The 18,504-nt window shown below is 37.4% G+C and overlaps 1 protein-coding gene across 6 annotated transcripts in view; it reads right to left on the bottom strand.

Moving 5' to 3' along the window:
* The window catches only part of LARP4 (La ribonucleoprotein 4), a 128,051-nt gene extending 112,773 nt beyond the window's left edge, over positions 1–15,278 (bottom strand). For 5 of the 6 annotated variants that reach the window (XM_037845876.1, XM_037845880.1, XM_037845878.1 and 2 more), the window contains exon 1: positions 15,125–15,277. In XM_037845876.1, coding sequence (XP_037701804.1) covers positions 15,125–15,142 — 18 coding nt within the window. In that variant the 5' untranslated portion in view covers positions 15,143–15,277. Of the gene's footprint in view, positions 1–15,124 lie in introns of all 6 variants that reach the window. The other variant, XM_037845879.1, reaches the window with a different exon arrangement.
* Between the last annotated feature and the right edge of the window lie 3,226 nt (positions 15,279–18,504).

Consider the following 18,504-nt stretch of genomic DNA (forward strand, 5'->3'; position numbering starts at 1 on the left):
TATAAATTGATTAAATGTACCTGCCCATGGCTGATAATCTAGGTTTACTTTTTACATCTCCAGATTTAAAAACAACAACCATGACACACCTCTTCCAGCATGGTAACTAGATGTTTAAAGGTATTTTATGGGAAGTAAAAACAAAAAGTAAAGTAGGAATTCTTCATCTATTCTGACAAAGAATAACTGACATTTATGAGACACTTAATTCATCTTCAATACAAACTAAATTAAGTCCTATTATCACCCATATTTTAAAAGATAAGGGGAAAAGTTACTTTACCTGATGAAAGCAGCCTGCCCAAATTCATGTAGCTAATAAGAAAGAACTAGGGCTCTCTGTCCAGAACGCTGACTTTACCTTGCTAACCGTTAGCTATCAAGAAGAATCTTCTCCTGTTTTAGAATTCCAGTTCCGAAGGGAGTCCCCGCGGCGCGGCTCCCTCAGGAATTCTCAGAGCCAGGAAGAATGAAGGCCCAGAAGGGAGAGCTGACTTGAGCCTGCTTTGTTGTTACATAAATATAAACAATCAGGTTGAGGAATCTGTTTCCACCGAGATTCGGACCGGAGACCTTAAGCATATGAGGCAAACGTGATAAGGACTACACTACGAAAACGGCTTCAAACCTGAACGCTGACTTGACTTTCCCGTTGGGCAGCCATCAGGAAGAATCTTCTGTTTGAAAGTAGGTAAAAAGCCAGGAACTGCGTGGACTGGACACCACAGAGCAATCTGTCTTTGGGCATACTTCATACAACACTCATGAAAACGTGGAACTGCTGAGATCAGCGAAATCTATAGACTGAGACCAGACACCAGAGACTCTGAGAGCAGCCAGCCCAGCAGAGAGGAGACAGGCATAGAAAAAAAACAACACGAAAAACTCCAAAATAAAAGCAGAGGATTTTTGGAGTTCTGGTGAACACAGAAAGGGGAAGGGCTGAGATCAGGCCTTGAGGCGCATATGCAAATCCCGAAGCAAGGCTGATCTCTCTGCCCTGTGCACCTTTCCTTAATGGCCCTGGTTGCTTTGTCTATTAGCATTTCAATAACCCATTAGATCTCTGAGGAGGGCCGTTTTTTTTTATTTTTTTATTTATTTTTTTTTTTAAATCCTTTTTGCTTTTCTAAAACAATTACTCTAAGAAGCTCAATACAGAAAGCTTCAAAGAATTGAAATTTGGGCACGTCAAGTCAAGAGCAGAACTAAGAGAGCTCTGAGACAAAAGGCAATAATCCAGTGGCTGAGAAAATTCACTAAACAACACAACTTCCCAAGAAAAGGGGGGTGTCCGCTCACAGCCACCATCCTGGTGGACAGGAAACACTCCTGCCCATCGCCAGCCCCATAGCCCAGAGCTGCCCCAGACAACCCAGTGTGACGGAAGTGCTTCAAATAACAGGCACACACCACAAAACTGGGCGTGGGCATTAGCCTTCCCTGCAACCTCAGCTGAATGTCCCAGAGCTGGGAAGGGGGAGCAGTGTGAATTAACAGAGCCCCATTCAGCCATCATTTGAGCAGACTGGGAGCCTCCCAACACAGCCCAGCAGCCCAGAACTGCCCTGGGGGGACGGCACTCACCTGTGACATAGCACAGTCATCCCTCAACAGAGGACCCGGGGTGCACAGCCTGGAAGAGGGGCCCACTTGCAAGTCTCAGGAGCCATACGCCAATACCAAAGACTTGTGGGTCAGTGGCAGAGACAAACTGTGGCAGGACTGAACTGAAGGATTAGACTATTGCAGTAGCTTTAAAACTCTAGGATCATCAGGGAGATTTGATTGTTAGGGCCACCCCCCCTCCCTGACTACCCAGAAACACGCCCCACATACAGGGCAGGCAACACCAACTACACACGCAAGCTTGGTACACCAATTGGGCCCCACAAGACTCACTCCCCCACTCACCAAAAAGGCTAAGCAGGGGAGATCTGGCTTGTGGAGAACAGGTGGCTCGTGGACGCCACCTGCTGGTTAGTTAGAGAAAGTGTACTCCACGAAGCTGTAGATCTGATAAATTAGAGATAAGGACTTCAACTGGTCTACAAACGCTAAAAGAACCCTATCAAGTTCAGCAAATGCCACGAGGCCAAAAACAACAGAAAATTATAAAGCATATGAAAAAACCAGACGATATGGATAACCCAAGCCCAAGCACCCAAATCAAAAGACCAGAAGAGACACACCTAGAGCAGCTACTCAAAGAACTAAAGATGAACAATGAGACCATAGGACGGGATATGAAGGAAATCAAGAAGACCCTAGAAGAGCATAAAGAAGACATTGCAAGACTAAATAAAAAAATGGATGATCTTATGGAAATTAAAGAAACTGTTCACCAAATTAAAAATATTCTGGACACTCATAGTACAAGACTAGAGGAAGTTGAACAACGAATCAGTGACCTGGAAGATGACAGAATGGAAAATGAAAGCATAAAAGAAAGAATAGGGAAAAAAATTGAAAAAATCGAAATGGACCTCAGGGATATGATAGATAATATGAAACGTCCGAATATAAGACTCATTGGTGTCCCAGAAGGGGAAGAAAAGGGTAAAGGTCTAGGAAGAGTATTCAAAGAAATTGTTGGGGAAAACTTCCCAAATCTTCTAAACAACATAAATACACAAATCATAAATGCTCAGCGAACTCCAAATAGAATAAATCCAAAAAAACCCACTCCGAGACATATACTGATCACACTGTCAAACACAGAAGAGAAGGAGCAAGTTCTGAAAGCAGCAAGAGAAAAGCAATTCACCACATACAAAGGAAACAGCATAAGACTAAGTAGTGACTACTCAGCAGCCACCATGGAGGCGAGAAGGCAGTGGCACGATATATTTAAAATTCTGAGTGAGAGGAATTTCCAGCCAAGAATACTTTATCCAGCAAAGCTCTCCTTCAAATTTGAGGGAGAGCTTAAATTTTTCACAGACAAAGAAATGCTGAGAGAATTTGCTAACAAGAGACCTGCCCTACTGGAGATACTAAAGGGAGCCCTACAGACAGAGAAACAAAGACAGGACAGAGAGACTTGGAGAAAGGTTCAGTACTAAAGAGATTCGGTATGGGTACAATAAAGGATATTAATAGAGAGAGGGAAAAATATGGCAAACATAATCCAAAGGATAAGATGGCCGATTCAAGAAATGCCTTCACGGTTTTAACGTTGAATGTAAATGGATTAAACTCCCCAATTAAAAGATATAGATTCGCAGAATGGATCAAAAAAAATGAACCATCAATATGTTGCATACAAGAGACTCATCTTAGACACAGGGACACAAAGAAACTGAAAGTGAAAGGATGGAAAAAAATATTTCATGCAAGCTACAGCCAAAAGAAAGCAGGTGTAGCAATATTAATCTCAGATAAAATAGACTTCAAATGCAGGGATGTTTTGAGAGACAAAGAAGGCCACTACATACTAATAAAAGGGGCAATTCAGCAAGAAGAAATAACAATCGTAAATGTCTATGCACCCAATCAAGGTGCCACAAAATACATGAGAGAAACATTGGCAAAACTAAAGGAAGCAATTGATGTTTCCACAATAATTGTGGGAGACTTCAACACATCACTCTCTCCTATAGATAGATCAACCAGACAGAAGACCAATAAGGAAATTGAAAACCTAAACAATCTGATAAATGAATTAGATTTAACAGACATCTACAGGACATTACATCCCAAATCACCAGGATACACATACTTTTCTAGTGCTCATGGAACTTTCTCCAGAATAGATCATATGCTGGGACATAAAACAAGCCTCAATAAATTTAAAAAGATTGAAATTATTCAAAGCACATTCTCTGACCACAATGGAATACAATTAGAAGTCAATAACCATCAGAGACTTAGAAAATTCACAAATACCTGGAGGTTAAACAACACACTCCTAAACAATCAGTGGGTTAAAGAAGAAATAGCAAGAGAAATTGCTAAATATATAGAGACGAATGAAAATGAGAACACAACATACCAAAACCTATGGGATGCAGCAAAAGCAGTACTAAGGGGGAAATTTATAGCACTAAACGCATATATTAAAAAGGAAGAAAGAGCCAAAATCAAAGAACTAATGGATCAACTGAAGAAGCTAGAAAATGAACAGCAAACCAATCCTAAACCAAGTACAAGAAAAGAAATAACAAGGATTAAAGCAGAAATAAATGACATAGAGAACAAAAAAACAATAGAGAGGATAAATATCACCAAAAGTTGGTTCTTTGAGAAGATCAACAAGATTGACAAGCCCCTAGCTAGACTGACAAAATCAAAAAGAGAGAAGACCCATATAAACAAAATAATGAATGAAAAAGGTGACATAACTGCAGATCCTGAAGAAATTAAAAAAATTATAAGAGGATATTATGAACAACTGTATGGCAACAAACTGGATAATGTAGAAGAAATGGACAATTTCCTGGAAACATATGAACAACCTAGACTGACCAGAGAAGAAATAGAAGACCTCAACCAACCCATCACAAGCAAAGAGATCCAATCAGTCATCAAAAATCTTCCCACAAATAAATGCCCAGGGCCAGATGGCTTCACAGGGGAATTCTACCAAACTTTCCAGAAAGAACTGACACCAATCTTACTCAAACTCTTTCAAAACATTGAAAAAAATGGAACACTACCTAACTCATTTTATGAAGCTAACATCAATCTAATACCAAAACCAGGCAAAGATGCTACAAAAAAGGAAAACTACCGGCCAATCTCCCTAATGAATATAGATGCAAAAATCCTCAACAAAATACTTGCAAATCGAATCCAAAGACACATTAAAAAAATCATACACCATGACCAAGTGGGGTTCATTCCAGGCATGCAAGGATGGTTCAACATAAGAAAAACAATCAATGTATTACAACACATTAAAAACTCAAAAGGGAAAAATCAATTGATCATCTCAATAGATGCTGAAAAAGCATTTGACAAAATCCAACATCCCTTTTTGATAAAAACACTTCAAAAGGTAGGAATTGAAGGAAACTTCCTCAACATGATAAAGAGCATATATGAAAAACCCACAGCCAGCATAGTACTCAATGGTGAGAGACTGAAAGCCTTCCCTCTAAGATCAGGAACAAGACAAGGATGCCCGCTGTCACCACTGTTATTCAACATTGTGCTGGAAGTGCTAGCCAGGGCAATCCGGCAAGACAAAGAAATAAAAGGCATCCAAATTGGAAAAGAAGAAGTAAAACTGTCATTGTTTGCAGATGATATGATCTTATATCTAGAAAACCCTGAGAAATCAACGATACACCTACTAGAGCTAATAAACAAATTTAGCAAAGTAGCGGGATACAAGATTAATGCACATAAGTCAGTAATGTTTCTATATGCTAGAAATGAACAAACTGAAGAGACACTCAAGAAACAGATACCATTTTCAATAGCAACTAAAAAAATCAAGTACCTAGGAATCAACTTAACCAAAGATGTAAAAGACCTATACAAAGAAAACTACATAACTCTACTAAAAGAAATAGAAGGGGACCTTAAAAGATGGAAAAATATTCCATGTTCATGGATAGGAAGGCTAAATGTCATTAAGATGTCAATTCTACCCAAACTCATCTACAGATTCAATGCAATCCCAATCAAAATTCCAACAACCTACTTTGCAGACTTGGAAAAGCTAGTTATCAAATTTATTCGGAAAGGGAAGATGCCTCGAATTGCTAAAGACACTCTAAAAAAGAAAAACGAAGTGGGAGGACTTACACTCCCTGACTTTGAAGCTTATTATAAAGCCACAGTTGCCAAAACAGCATGGTACTGGCACAAAGATAGACATATAGATCAATGGAATCGAATTGAGAATTCAGAGATAGACCCTCAGATCTATGGCCGACTGATCTTTGATAAGGCCCCCAAAGTCACCGAACTGAGCCATAATGGTCTTTTCAACAAATGGGGCTGGGAGAGTTGGATATCCATATCCAAAAGAATGAAAGAGGACCCCTACCTCACCCCCTACACAAAAATTAACTCAAAATGGACCAAAGATCTCAATATAAAAGAAAGTACCATAAAACTCCTAGAAGATAATGTAGGAAAACATCTTCAAGACCTTGTATTAGGAGGCCACTTCCTAGACTTTACACCCAAAGCACAAGCAACAAAAGAGAAAATAGATAAATGGGAACTCCTCAAGCTTAGAAGTTTCTGCACCTCAAAGGAATTTCTCAAAAAGGTAAAGAGGCAGCCAACTCAATGGGAAAAAATTTTTGGAAACCATGTATCTGACAAAAGACTGATATCTTGCATATACAAAGAAATCCTACAACTCAATGACAATAGTACAGACAGCCCAATTATAAAATGGGCAAAAGATATGAAAAGACAGTTCTCTGAAGAGGAAATACAAATGGCCAAGAAACACATGAAAAAATGTTCAGCTTCACTAGCTATTAGAGAGATGCAAATTAAGACCACAATGAGATACCATCTAACACCGGTTAGAATGGCTGCCATTAAACAAACAGGAAACTACAAATGCTGGAGGGGATGTGGAGAAATTGGAACTCTTATTCATTGTTGGTGGGACTGTATAATGGTTCAGCCACTCTGGAAGTCAGTCTGGCAGTTCCTTAGAAAACTAGATATAGAGCTACCATTCGATCCAGCGATTGCACTTCTCGGTATATACCCGGAAGATCGGAAAGCAGTGACACGAACAGATATCTGCACGCCAATGTTCATAGCAGCATTATTCACAATTGCCAAGAGATGGAAACAACCCAAATGTCCTTCAACAGATGAGTGGATAAATAAAATGTGGTATATACACACGATGGAATACTACGCGGCAGTAAGAAGGAACGATCTGGTGAAACATATGACAACATGGATGAACCTTGAAGACATAATGCTGAGCGAAATAAGCCAGGCACAAAAAGAGAAATATTATATGCTACCACTAATGTGAACTTTGAAAAATGTAAAACAAATGGTTTATAATGTAGAATGTAGGGGAACTAGCAGTAGAGAGCAATTAAGGAAGGGGGAACAATAATCCAAGAAGAACAGATAAGCTATTTAACGTTCTGGGGATGCCCAGAAATGACTATGGTCTGTTAATTTCTGATGGATGTAGTAGGAACAAGTTCACTGAAATGTTGCTATATTATGTAACTTTCTTGGGGTAAAGTAGGAACATGTTGGAAGTTAAGCAGTTATCTTAGGTTAGTTGTCTTTTTCTTACTCCCTTGCTATGGTCTCTTTGAAATGTTCTTTTATTGTATGTTTGTTTTCTTTTTAACTTTTTTTTCATACAGTTGATTTGAAAAAAGAAGGGAAAGTTAAAAAAAAGAAAAAAGACAAACAAGGAAAAAAAAAAAAAAAAAGATGTAGTGCCCCCTTGAGGAGCCTGTGGAGAATGCAGGGGTATTCGCCTACCCCACCTCCATGGTTGCTAACATGACCACAGACATAGGGGACTGGTGGTTTGATGGGTTGAGCCCTCTACCATAAGTTTTACCCTTGGGAAGACGGTTGCTGCAAAGGAGAGGCTAGGCCTCCCTGTATTTGTGCCTAAGAGTCTCCTCCTGAATGCCTCTTTGTTGCTCAGATGTGGCCCTCTCTCTCTGGCTAAGCCAACTTGAAAGGTGAAATCACTGCCCTCCCCCCTACGTGGGATCAGACACCCAGGGAAGTGAATCTCCCTGGCAACGTGGAATATGACTCCCGGGGAGGAATGTAGACCCGGCATCGTGGGATGGAGAACATCTTCTTGACCAAAAGGGGGATGTGAAAGGAAATGAAATAAGCTTCAGTGGCACAGAGATTCCAAAACGAGCCGAGAGATCACTCTGGTGGGCACTCTTACGCACACTTTAGACAACCTTTTTTAGGTTCTAAAGAATGGGGGTAGCTGGTGGTGGATACCTGAAACTATTAAACTACAACCCAGAACCCATGAATCTCGAAGACAGTTGTATAAAAATGTAGCTTATGAGGGGTGACAGTGGGATTGGGAATGCCATAAGGACCAAACTCCACTTTGTCTAGTTTATGGATGGATGTGTAGAAAAGTAGGGGAAGCAAACAAACAGACAAAGGTACCTAGTGTTCTTTTTTACTTCAATTGCTCTTTTTCACTCTAATTATTATTCTTGTTATTTTTGTGCATGTGCTAATGAAGGTGTCAGGGATTGATTTAGGTGATGAATGTACAACTATGTAATGGTACTGTAAACAATCGAAAGTACAATTTGTTTTGTATGACTGCATGGTATGTGAATAAATCTCAATAAAATGATGATTAAAAAAAAAAAAAAAAAAAAAAAAAAAAAAGAAAGAACTAGGATCTGAACCTAGGAAGTCTGGAGTCCATACTCCTTAGCCACTACACTACAGCTGCCTTAGAGAAAACTTTAAGATGAGTTATATGCTACATGTAAGATATATATATTATAAATCTCCTCCCCAAGTCAAATGGTCCCTAGCTCCAGTTTTGTCTAGAGTGGTTAATGAAGAAACAGACACAGAAAATAGCCACCAGATAAGAACTTGCGTCGCCAGGGCATAAGTCAAGATCTGCAATGATTTCTATCTTAGAACCAAAGTACATCTAATTTTCAGTTTAAAAAAAAAAAAAGCAATATTCACAGTAGCTTATGCAATAAAATTCACCTTCTGTTGTGTCTACAAGCTGCACAATGGCAGTGACCTTGTCTATGGCTTACTGCTCTCTCTAGCATATAGGAGGCCAACATTACAATAAAATTTGAATCAATTAGTGGATGAATGTATGCTAGATCAGGGTTTTTCAAACTTTAATATGCATATGAATCACCTAGGAATCTTGATAAAATGCAGATTCTGATTCAGTAGTCCAGAGATAGGGCCAGAGGGTCTGCATTCTATCAAGCCCCTGTGTAAAAGGAGCTTGCTGCTGGTCAGGGACACTTTGAACAGAGAGGTAACTAGACCATCCTAGGTCATTTCCTCCAAGCTCTCTAAGATGTCAAGCAAGAATCAGGATTCTTCCACTGAGGAAGAAAAGGCGGTCTTCTAGAACTGAAGGGAAAGACAGGATTTATATCCCAAAATGTAAGACCATGCTCTTAACCACTCTTTTATGCAGTCTTGTATATCTTGTATACAAATTTATACTGTCATTGTTACACACTGTCTTCCTTTTGTTTTCCTTCCCCCAACTCAAAAGACTAGAATAATCCTATTTCCCTTACCTTGTGCAACTGAAACTTTTTGCCCTATAAATTTACATTTCCATATCCAAGTCAATAACAAATATTTTAGTACCAACTGATATACTCTCTGTTGCTTTAATATGGCCAAAATACAAAAAATAAACTGCCAATTCATAGTAAATCCCTGATCCCTCCTGAAAATTTAAAATTTATACAAACAAGGACATTTTTGAGAATGAAATGGGCTGAGACAATCTGTCCCAGAAAAAAAGTGTAAACTGTTGAGAATACAGGGCAAAAAGGGAGATATGGTTCCTTACTTGTTATACAATTTGCAGTGTCTGGAAGTGTGAAATACTGGCCAACTGGCCAACTATGTCGTACACAAACCCTGAAGTATTTCCGACTTTTCTACCTTAACAAGGAAACTCCTTTTCATTTACCTCAATAATATACGAACCCAACAGGACTTAATTCCTCATTCTGGAGTTTGCCTTTATGCCTGCATAAATTACTCCTAGGGATACTAGGAGTAATACTATGAGTATTACTACCCCTAGTAATATTCATCTAAAATACTCTTTTGTCTATGGTTTACAGCCAGTCATTTATAAGTACAGATATTTTCTGAACCAAAGGTTGGTTCAAGTGGTCTGACAAGGGAACAGTGAAGAGAGGAACCATGAGTATGTGATATTTAAAATAGTTGCTTTTTCTTACATTTACTTACACTTTTACATTAGAAAAATTATTTTTCAAACAAGCAAATGTAAAGGGCTTATTTGCATTTTATTATTTGTATTCCTTTGACTCTTGTGTATTTTCACATATGGCAATCTTCTATTTGCCCAATAAAAAATATACTCTGAAACTATAAAAAAAATTTCAAGTAAGGTAATTAACTTGTTTGATTTGCTCAAAATCACAAGAAATTAGTAATAACTTAGCATTAGAATTCAAGAATTTATACATCTCTTATATTAGTGCTATTTTGCAGTAATTTTTGCAATTACTATTAGTATCATATAATTTCAATAACATTTCCAGAAATATTTATTATAGAAAGACATTTATTTTTTGGCAAGCAACTACTTAGTGACTATTATATACAAGCCAATTTGCATCAAAATACAGTTAGAGCATTAAATGATAGTGTATGTCAAGCCCTCTCTTAGAAAGTACTCAAGGCATAAACACCACAAACACAATTTAACTGTCAGAAAAAATTATTATTCTCAAATTATGGATAGGAACTTGATCAGAGAAGTCTCTTGCCTCAGAGGTCATACAGTAAACATCTGAACCCAGTATTCCAAAATTCTTATCAAAAGTCATAGTGCATAATAAAAAACATTTACAATATTTTCAAGAAGATTGGACACCTGCCTTGAATATTAAACTTTAAAAAAAAACAAAGCTTAAGGAAAATACGCAAAACATAAATCAAAATGCTATTAAAACTATCAGAGCCCAAGGGTCATTTGACATTTTCACTTATGGATATTCACAGAGAATAGCAATCTTTTTTATAATTTCACAATGATAGCTGGAACAGTGAAAAGTTCTTAACTTCCTCCTTCTTTCATCCCCCTGGAGTAACAGACCCAGACCCCATTTCTAACTGTAGGGTCAAAATCTTTTTTTAACTTTCAAGGCAGAATGCCAAAATAATGGATTTGAAATGTTATCATTTCCATTAGCTGGAGGCTAATATGGGGCTGGCAGATAACCCAACCAAACCCACATACAAAACAGGTGAATATCAATATTTCTAGTTACTGATTTTTCACACACTAATAATTTGAAGCACCAAAGGGGTACTTTTACATCTGTATGTTCACTTCTGAGAATTTTATTCCACTTTTTACACACTTTTAAAACAATTCTTACTTCATTTTCTGTCCATTATATCCACTATCTGGCAATGTTTTTATTCATTTTTAAATTTGGCATCAGCGCTAATTAATTTTCTAATATCAAATTGTTCAAAAGTTGCTCTGCATTTCACTTACTCATTAACTCTTCTTGGCAATCACTTCACAATTCATTTAATGAATTTTCTTCCTTCAAATTATTTTTTTTTAATTTTCAGTCAGTGATATCTAATTATCTAACACTCCTTAGAAATACATGATTATTCAAACTAACAGGAATAAATTATCTGAGTACTATACTTAGAGTGAATGGTATAATACTTTCTGTAACACTGTAACATAAAATTAATGAAAAATTTAGCCAAATATCCCACACTTATTTCAGTGTCTAAGACTAACCTAGAATTTAAAATGTTACCATCTAAAAGAGTAGAAAACTTTAGAAGTCAGACAAAATTATTTTAAAATTATGTAAAAGTTATCAAAGCATCTGAAGGTACACAAAGTCACTGTGTACCCAAATGAGTGGTTAGAAGTATTCACTTTCAAGGAAAAATTCAAACAGACACAGAAACCCAATTTTAGTAGTCATTAAAACACTGCCAAGCAACTAGAGCATAACTGGCAAAAAATATCAGAGGAGGAAAAGAGTCTGAAAAATGAACAAAATGACAACAGCAAAAAAACATGAAAAAGTTGCAAACTGTCCCTTTGGTGCTCAAAAACTTAAATAATTCACTAGCAGCCTACTACAGCACAATACTGTTTCAAAAATCACTGAATTTGTTGTGAAGGAATTTAAGCTGGGGCATGTTTGACAACTTTGTGAATTATCCAAACTTTTTTTTACTTCTTTCCACAGAGTCAGACATTTATTTGTGTCTCCTTCAGAACACAGGCAAGAAAAAAATAATATACTGAAGTCAATATAGTCCTTGTCTATAAGATCATACTTAAAAAAATTACATCTAAGTATTTTGTAAAATAGGATTCCTTGCCTACCTGCAGATTTCTACTGCAGTACACCTAGGTGGCTTAGAGTTCTATTTCCAGCCTCAACATTCACATGTGCTTGGTAAGTGCACAATCTCTTTGAGATAGGTACCATTATTATTCCCATTTTAAAAATAATGAAACTTGCCCAAGAGATTGTGAGGCTTCTGTGGGTATGTGTGTATATATATATATACATACATATATATATATATATATATAATATATATATGCAAAAGCACTTTCTAAGTACATGTGTATACCAATATTATTACATTACTATTGCTGTTACCATTACCATTATCTATCCCATTAATTCCAGTTATAAACTAGTTATGTTAGTCTCTTCAGAAAAATATACATAAGTAAAAGATTTTGAGAACAATTGCAGAGGACTCATGGATTCCAGATACAGAAACTCTAGCAAAGATGATCCACAAGTTAACTTGGTTTAGTAAGTTTCTTAACCTTTTTTGTGCCACGGATCTCTCGTAGTCCAATAAATGGAGGAAAAATGTACAGAACAACATGTTTAAATATATAAAATACATAAAATCACAAAGTAAACCAATTATATTGAAATATAATTATCAAAATAACATGTCAATTTCTAATCTAGTAATAAACATGCTTCTTCACTAATGCATTAAAATAACATATTTATATATATTAACATAGAATCATGAGCATAAACAGTATTTCAGGTGGTATCACCAATAACTGTAATATTATATAAAAATATCTGTGGTTTCTCTTGGTGACAAAGGCACAGACACTTTGTTGCCTATATTGAAAATTAAAGAAATACTAGATTTCAATTAGAGGCTAGTGAAAATAAACATGTAAATTTTTTTCCTCAACCATGTTCACCAACTTCCTGAAATCTATCCAGGGACCCACATTAAGAACCCCTGCCTTGAGAAAAAGTTGAAAAATAAGTTTAGAGCCAGAGACGTGTTTTACAAGCCAGATTTCAGACTTTTGTCCCCACATTATTTACATCTGCGTGACCTTAGACATTTCACTTCTGAGCTTCAGTTTCCTCATTTAGAATAATTCCTACTTCATGAGGTTATAAGGATCAAATATTAGTAAAATGCCAAAAGACTCGGGCATTATTTTGACTGATTTTAATGCCATATACTCAGCCCTCAATATTTAGTGGCATTGTTCATTTTTCAATAACACTTATGAGAAAAATTTAAAGATCCCTCTTAACTTAGTATTAACATCAAAAACAACATAGTGAATCACAAATAAGATGATTAATGGAGATAGTAACTTTATATAACAGTGTAGTGAAAGAAGTAGAATTTATTTTACTGGGAAGTTAGAAAGGCCTGAACTGCTAAAAGTCTATCCATAATTTGGCTATTAGAATAACCTGGGTCTGAATCCCAGTTCCACTACTTTACTAGCTGTATGAATTTTGGGGAAGTTACTTAACCTCTCTGTTAAACGTTGCAATGTTGTTTTACAGACAGGAAAGGGTCTAGCTTAAATACTCAAAAAATGGGGATTATCATTAAAGTTCAGATTTTAACAAAGCCAAAGGAATCAATTCGGAATTCAAAAGTTTATTTTGGAATTCGTGCTGATACAATCAAACTTCACAGTCTTTGTTTTGCCCGGCAAAACACATACTTAAAACCTGTAGCATTTATTTGCACGGCATAACATTCATAAAATAAACTGACACTGCCTTAAATCATATCTCATTTCTTATTGGGCCGAAGGAAAACAACGAGGATAAAAAACAGTAAACAGGGTTGGGTTCAGTAATTTTAAATCTGTTCAGTTTGCTCGGAATGTTCCAATGAATGTTTAATGATGGAGACTGAACATACTCTTAAGGTACCGTGTCCTTTTTAAACCTAATTTAAAGACCTCATATTTATCAACAACACATCGTTGGTTTAAAAAAAATTTTTAAGTATTTATTTACTTTATGCCGGAATATTTTAGAAAAAGAGGTCCTGTCCCTCCTCAAATCCATAGACTGGCCTCGGCTCCCCTAATCCATGCTACAACCTGTAAATTCCTTCCCTCATTGAAAAGATTCTTTTTAAGGGCACAGTTAACAAGTGCCAAGTTGCGAAGTTGCAGCTTTGCTGGTTTGACATTTTCACAATGCAAGTACAATATGATCTGGAATCTACTCAAAGCATTAGCTAGGCAGTCAGCTGATGGATGCTCACTGCACACAAGAGAAAGACAGAAATAAAAGAAATTCAACTTCGTATTTGTCTACCTTTAAAACTAAAACAGGCCAACGGCAGATGTTCGTTAAGGTAATAAAAGTATTTCTACTGCTCAATTAATACGAAAAACGATTATTCCCGGACTATGTTTCTCTCATTCTTGGAATTTTCCGTGTAAAAAGCCTTTATTGGATCATAAAACCAACCCTTCATCACGCTGCCACTACCTGAGCAACTTTTACAAAAGGTCAAAGCGGTGCCTTTCAAGGCTACAAACCTTATTGGTTTTTCGTTCACAGTAACTCGCTTTCCACCCACAGAACGTTCCAGAGAACTAGAGACGGGGACCGAACAAAATCTGGTGGAGGTAGCTTTAAAAAAGGCTTTCAATTTTCTTTTCAAAACATTTGCACCAAATTTCACCTTCCTCCTTCCGCAGCCCCACATGTTGCTCGCCTCCCTCCCAGACAGCCCCGCGAGGCCTCGCTACACCCTCAAGAACGCGCCCACCTGATTACCCTTTTCTCGGACAGACTCCGCCCCTCGCCACCCCCACCCCCACCCCCACCAGTTCGCCTCCTTTTGGAGGTCCATATGGGACACTTTCTCTTTCCTCTGATCCTCGCCCCACACCAGATAAAGCCTCAATTCCCCACCCTCAGTCTTCCCCCACTTCGGCCCTCACCTCCCACAGCTTCCTAAACTGCTGTGAGAACGCAGCGCAAACAGGCCCGCACGGCCCAGGTGCTGTGTCAGCCTATCCTCCGGTTCCGCGGCGTGTACGGCCTGGCAAGTCACATGGCGATGGGACCGGCCGGCGCCTCCACACTTCTGCTCTCCTGAAAGCAGGGCGAGATCACCAACTCACCTCCACAAAGAGCAACATGTCTTCCTCCGTTCGGCCCAATCGTTTCCGCCGCTACGACTCCAACTGGCTCACAGGCCCAAGCCCCAATCGCTAGGATAAGGACACTCGCCTTGGTCCTCCACCCGGCAGCGGACCCGACTCCTCCTCCGTCGTCAGCCGCTGCGACCTGACCCGCCCAATCCCACCTCCCTTGAAACAGCAACTATTTCCGGCGCTAGAGAACAATTGCTTCCGGGAGAAGAGACAGCCCTCCGCGCGGTCAGCTTCTGCACTACCTTTTCCAGCAGCCGTATGGAATATACTACCATTTGTCTTGGGGGGAGGCCATTAGAGGAAGGCACCATTCTGTGCCACGGGGGTGCATAAAAGTCAACACATTTTATCCCTTGCCAAATAGTTAACCTACTACAGCCCTATCAATTCTGCATTTCTATAGTTCAAAATCTCGCTCTGCTAAAAAGCCAAGCTTTTGCGAGGTGTACTGAACTAATGCCCAACCTTGCTGAAGAGATGGCATAAAAAAAAGTAAAGAAAAAAAGATAGTAGTACTAAATATATTAATAGTAGCTACTGTATATTAAATGCTTACTGTGTTCAGCATTATTCTAAGCATTTTAGGTGAATTCATCTTAAAACATTTCTATGCAATAAATACTATTATTAGCCCCCATTTTACAATTGAAGGAGCCCTCCAGGAAGGTGAGTTTCCCTTGGACAACCACACCTTTAAGGAACTTTGCTCCCATGTTCACCAGAATCAGGAACCCACATTTACTTAATAATACCTAATCTTGTTAGCCTCTACACCGATGTTCTGTCATCAATTCAAATGTAATAGAGTAAAAACAAAATTAATTTTTAAAATTATCTTTACAATTATTTGTCAGATGATCCAAATCCTTAATTACTTTCTGCATTGCCTAATAGGATTTATCTTTCCTTTACCATTCCCATTTCTATATCCTAGTTCAGACTCTCATATTTTGAAATAATCATCTCTTGATCTTTCCCATGAGTTTTTTACATTCTGTTCTTTAAAAAATTTTCCTAAAGTAAAAGTTTCATTTTCACGAAACCACTGTTCCAATCATTCAAGACCTTCCATTCTCTTTAACTCAATTAAAACAATCTCCTTTGTCACTCAGATACTAAATTCTTTCCACCACCAAATTGCTGATACTTATATTCATTTCCACTTACCTCCAAAGCCATGGCTCAATCTGGAATGCCTTCATTTGTCAATCAACCTTCTCTCTCCATAAAGTTTTCCCAAAGACTCTGCTCCCCATAGATGTATTATTCATGTCCCTTGATAGCACTTGATTATTGTATTCTAAGTTAAATTATTTTCTTTTTCTTTCCTTTTTTTTTTTTTTATGTTTTTAGTTTCTTCACAGCAACCCTATCATGTGTTCTTCAAAAGTTAGGATAATGGCAACCACATAGTAGCGTCTCCACAAATGTTTGCCAAATTGGAAGGGATTGAGAGAGATTTAAAAGTTTTCTGTAAAAAAGCTTTCATTTCCAGTTGCTGATGAATTCCATGCTGCATGAAAAATATGACAGTGAGAGAGAGAGAGAGAGAGAGAGAGAGAGAGGAATAATGGTAATTTAATTGAAAGGATTTGGGCTGCTTTATGAATGGCTGCTATGGTAAGAAACAAAAAGAAATCAATGGAAATAAAAGTTACATAAGGATCTCACAATCAAATATTATTATCAACAATGTACTTAAATGAGTTAATTGATAATGTCAAGACATGGTGGATAGTGATGAATATTTGAACCAAATCTCACATTTATAAAAATAACTTCTCCTCAGTCACTGTCTTTTCAGAACCCATTATGAACTTCCTCAAGTAAATATACTTAATTGTGATTTATAGGAAAAGAAGGGTAATATTTTATGATGGGGAAATGGCCTCTAGCAACCAAAGAAAATATTCTGGGATCTTGAAAAGTTTCCATAAAGAGAGGAATCTGAGACTATAATGGTTCCCCAAATTTTAGATCCTGAGACAAACGTTAGAAAAAGAAAAATAGAGTACAGAATCTGGTTTTGAGAAGTTCACAAACTAGTGGACAGAGACAAAAAATAAATAGTTAAATCTCAATGAGATAAATAATAAAATAGAAATTTTACAAAGTACTTTGGGAACACAAAGCAGAGAGTAACTTTGACAATGAAATTGTAATGGGAAAATATTTCCTTTTCTCTCTCTGTATTAATTGATATTTTTAAAAGACATCCACGTTATGGTCCCTTACCTCCCTTTCTCTGAAGGACTGAAAAACATAAATTGTTTAACTTAAGTTTACAACAAGGACACAACATAAGCTCTTGTAGAGAAATTAAGCTATACATCCACAATTTGTATAAAATGATATTATATACTTTTTATGAATACATGCACATGTAGTAAAACTATATAAACATGGACTAGACAAATAAATCAAATTAATGATTGCTATTGCCTCTGGAAAGGGACAGAGGGGAAGGAAGGAGTCTGAGGAAGAAAACAAAGAGGGCTTCAGCTTTATCTCTAATGCTTTCTTTTATTTAAAATATCTGAAGCAAATATGACAAAATGATAATATTTGTTCATTTTAGGCAGTGGACACAAGACTATTATATTATATCCTGTACTTTTTCATATTGTTTTAAATTTTTCAAAAAAAGCTACCTAGCCAACAAAACCACTCTGCCCTTTAATTAATTCCATCTTCTAAATCCTTTCACCTCCCCTACAATCCTTTCACCTCCTCTACAAGTGGCTTCCAAAGCATCCCTGCTGGTTCAGTTAGAAAACAGCCTCTAGCATTCCCTTCAATATTTTAAGCCAACTGCAGGTCTTCAAAGACTTCTTCGGTAAGATTTCTTGAAAATATAATTAACTAGACAGTGCAAAGAGTGTGATCTTCATCCAAACAATAACATCCAAATTACTACAAGCTTAGGGAAAGTTAAGGGGCAGCTAAAGAAGTTGTAACACAATTATTCCATTACAGGTTTAAAAATACTTAGGCAAAACCCCAGGAAGAGAAGACAGGCATTACATTTGATACACTGGATCTTGAATTCTAACACCTCGATTTTTAAGCTCATGGAAGCAGGGCTTTATCTTCTATTTCTTTTAGCGCTCCTGTTGTCTGTTCTTTCCTAACCTCCCTCCCCCTCCTTCACCCTTCTACCATCACAGCACTTGGAATGCCTAGTTCTCTGCATATAGTAAGTAAGCACTCTTTCAGTGTTTGAGTCAATGATAATGTCACAAAGAGTCTATTATGGCATCACCAGGACTGGAATTCCATGATTAGCAACAAGTTAGTAGCAGGGTAAGCCACAATTTCTGGGAACAGAAAGACATCTTCTAGCTTCC

Source organism: Choloepus didactylus, chromosome 8 (assembly GCF_015220235.1).
Source record: "Choloepus didactylus isolate mChoDid1 chromosome 8, mChoDid1.pri, whole genome shotgun sequence".
NCBI lineage: Eukaryota > Metazoa > Chordata > Mammalia > Pilosa > Megalonychidae > Choloepus > Choloepus didactylus.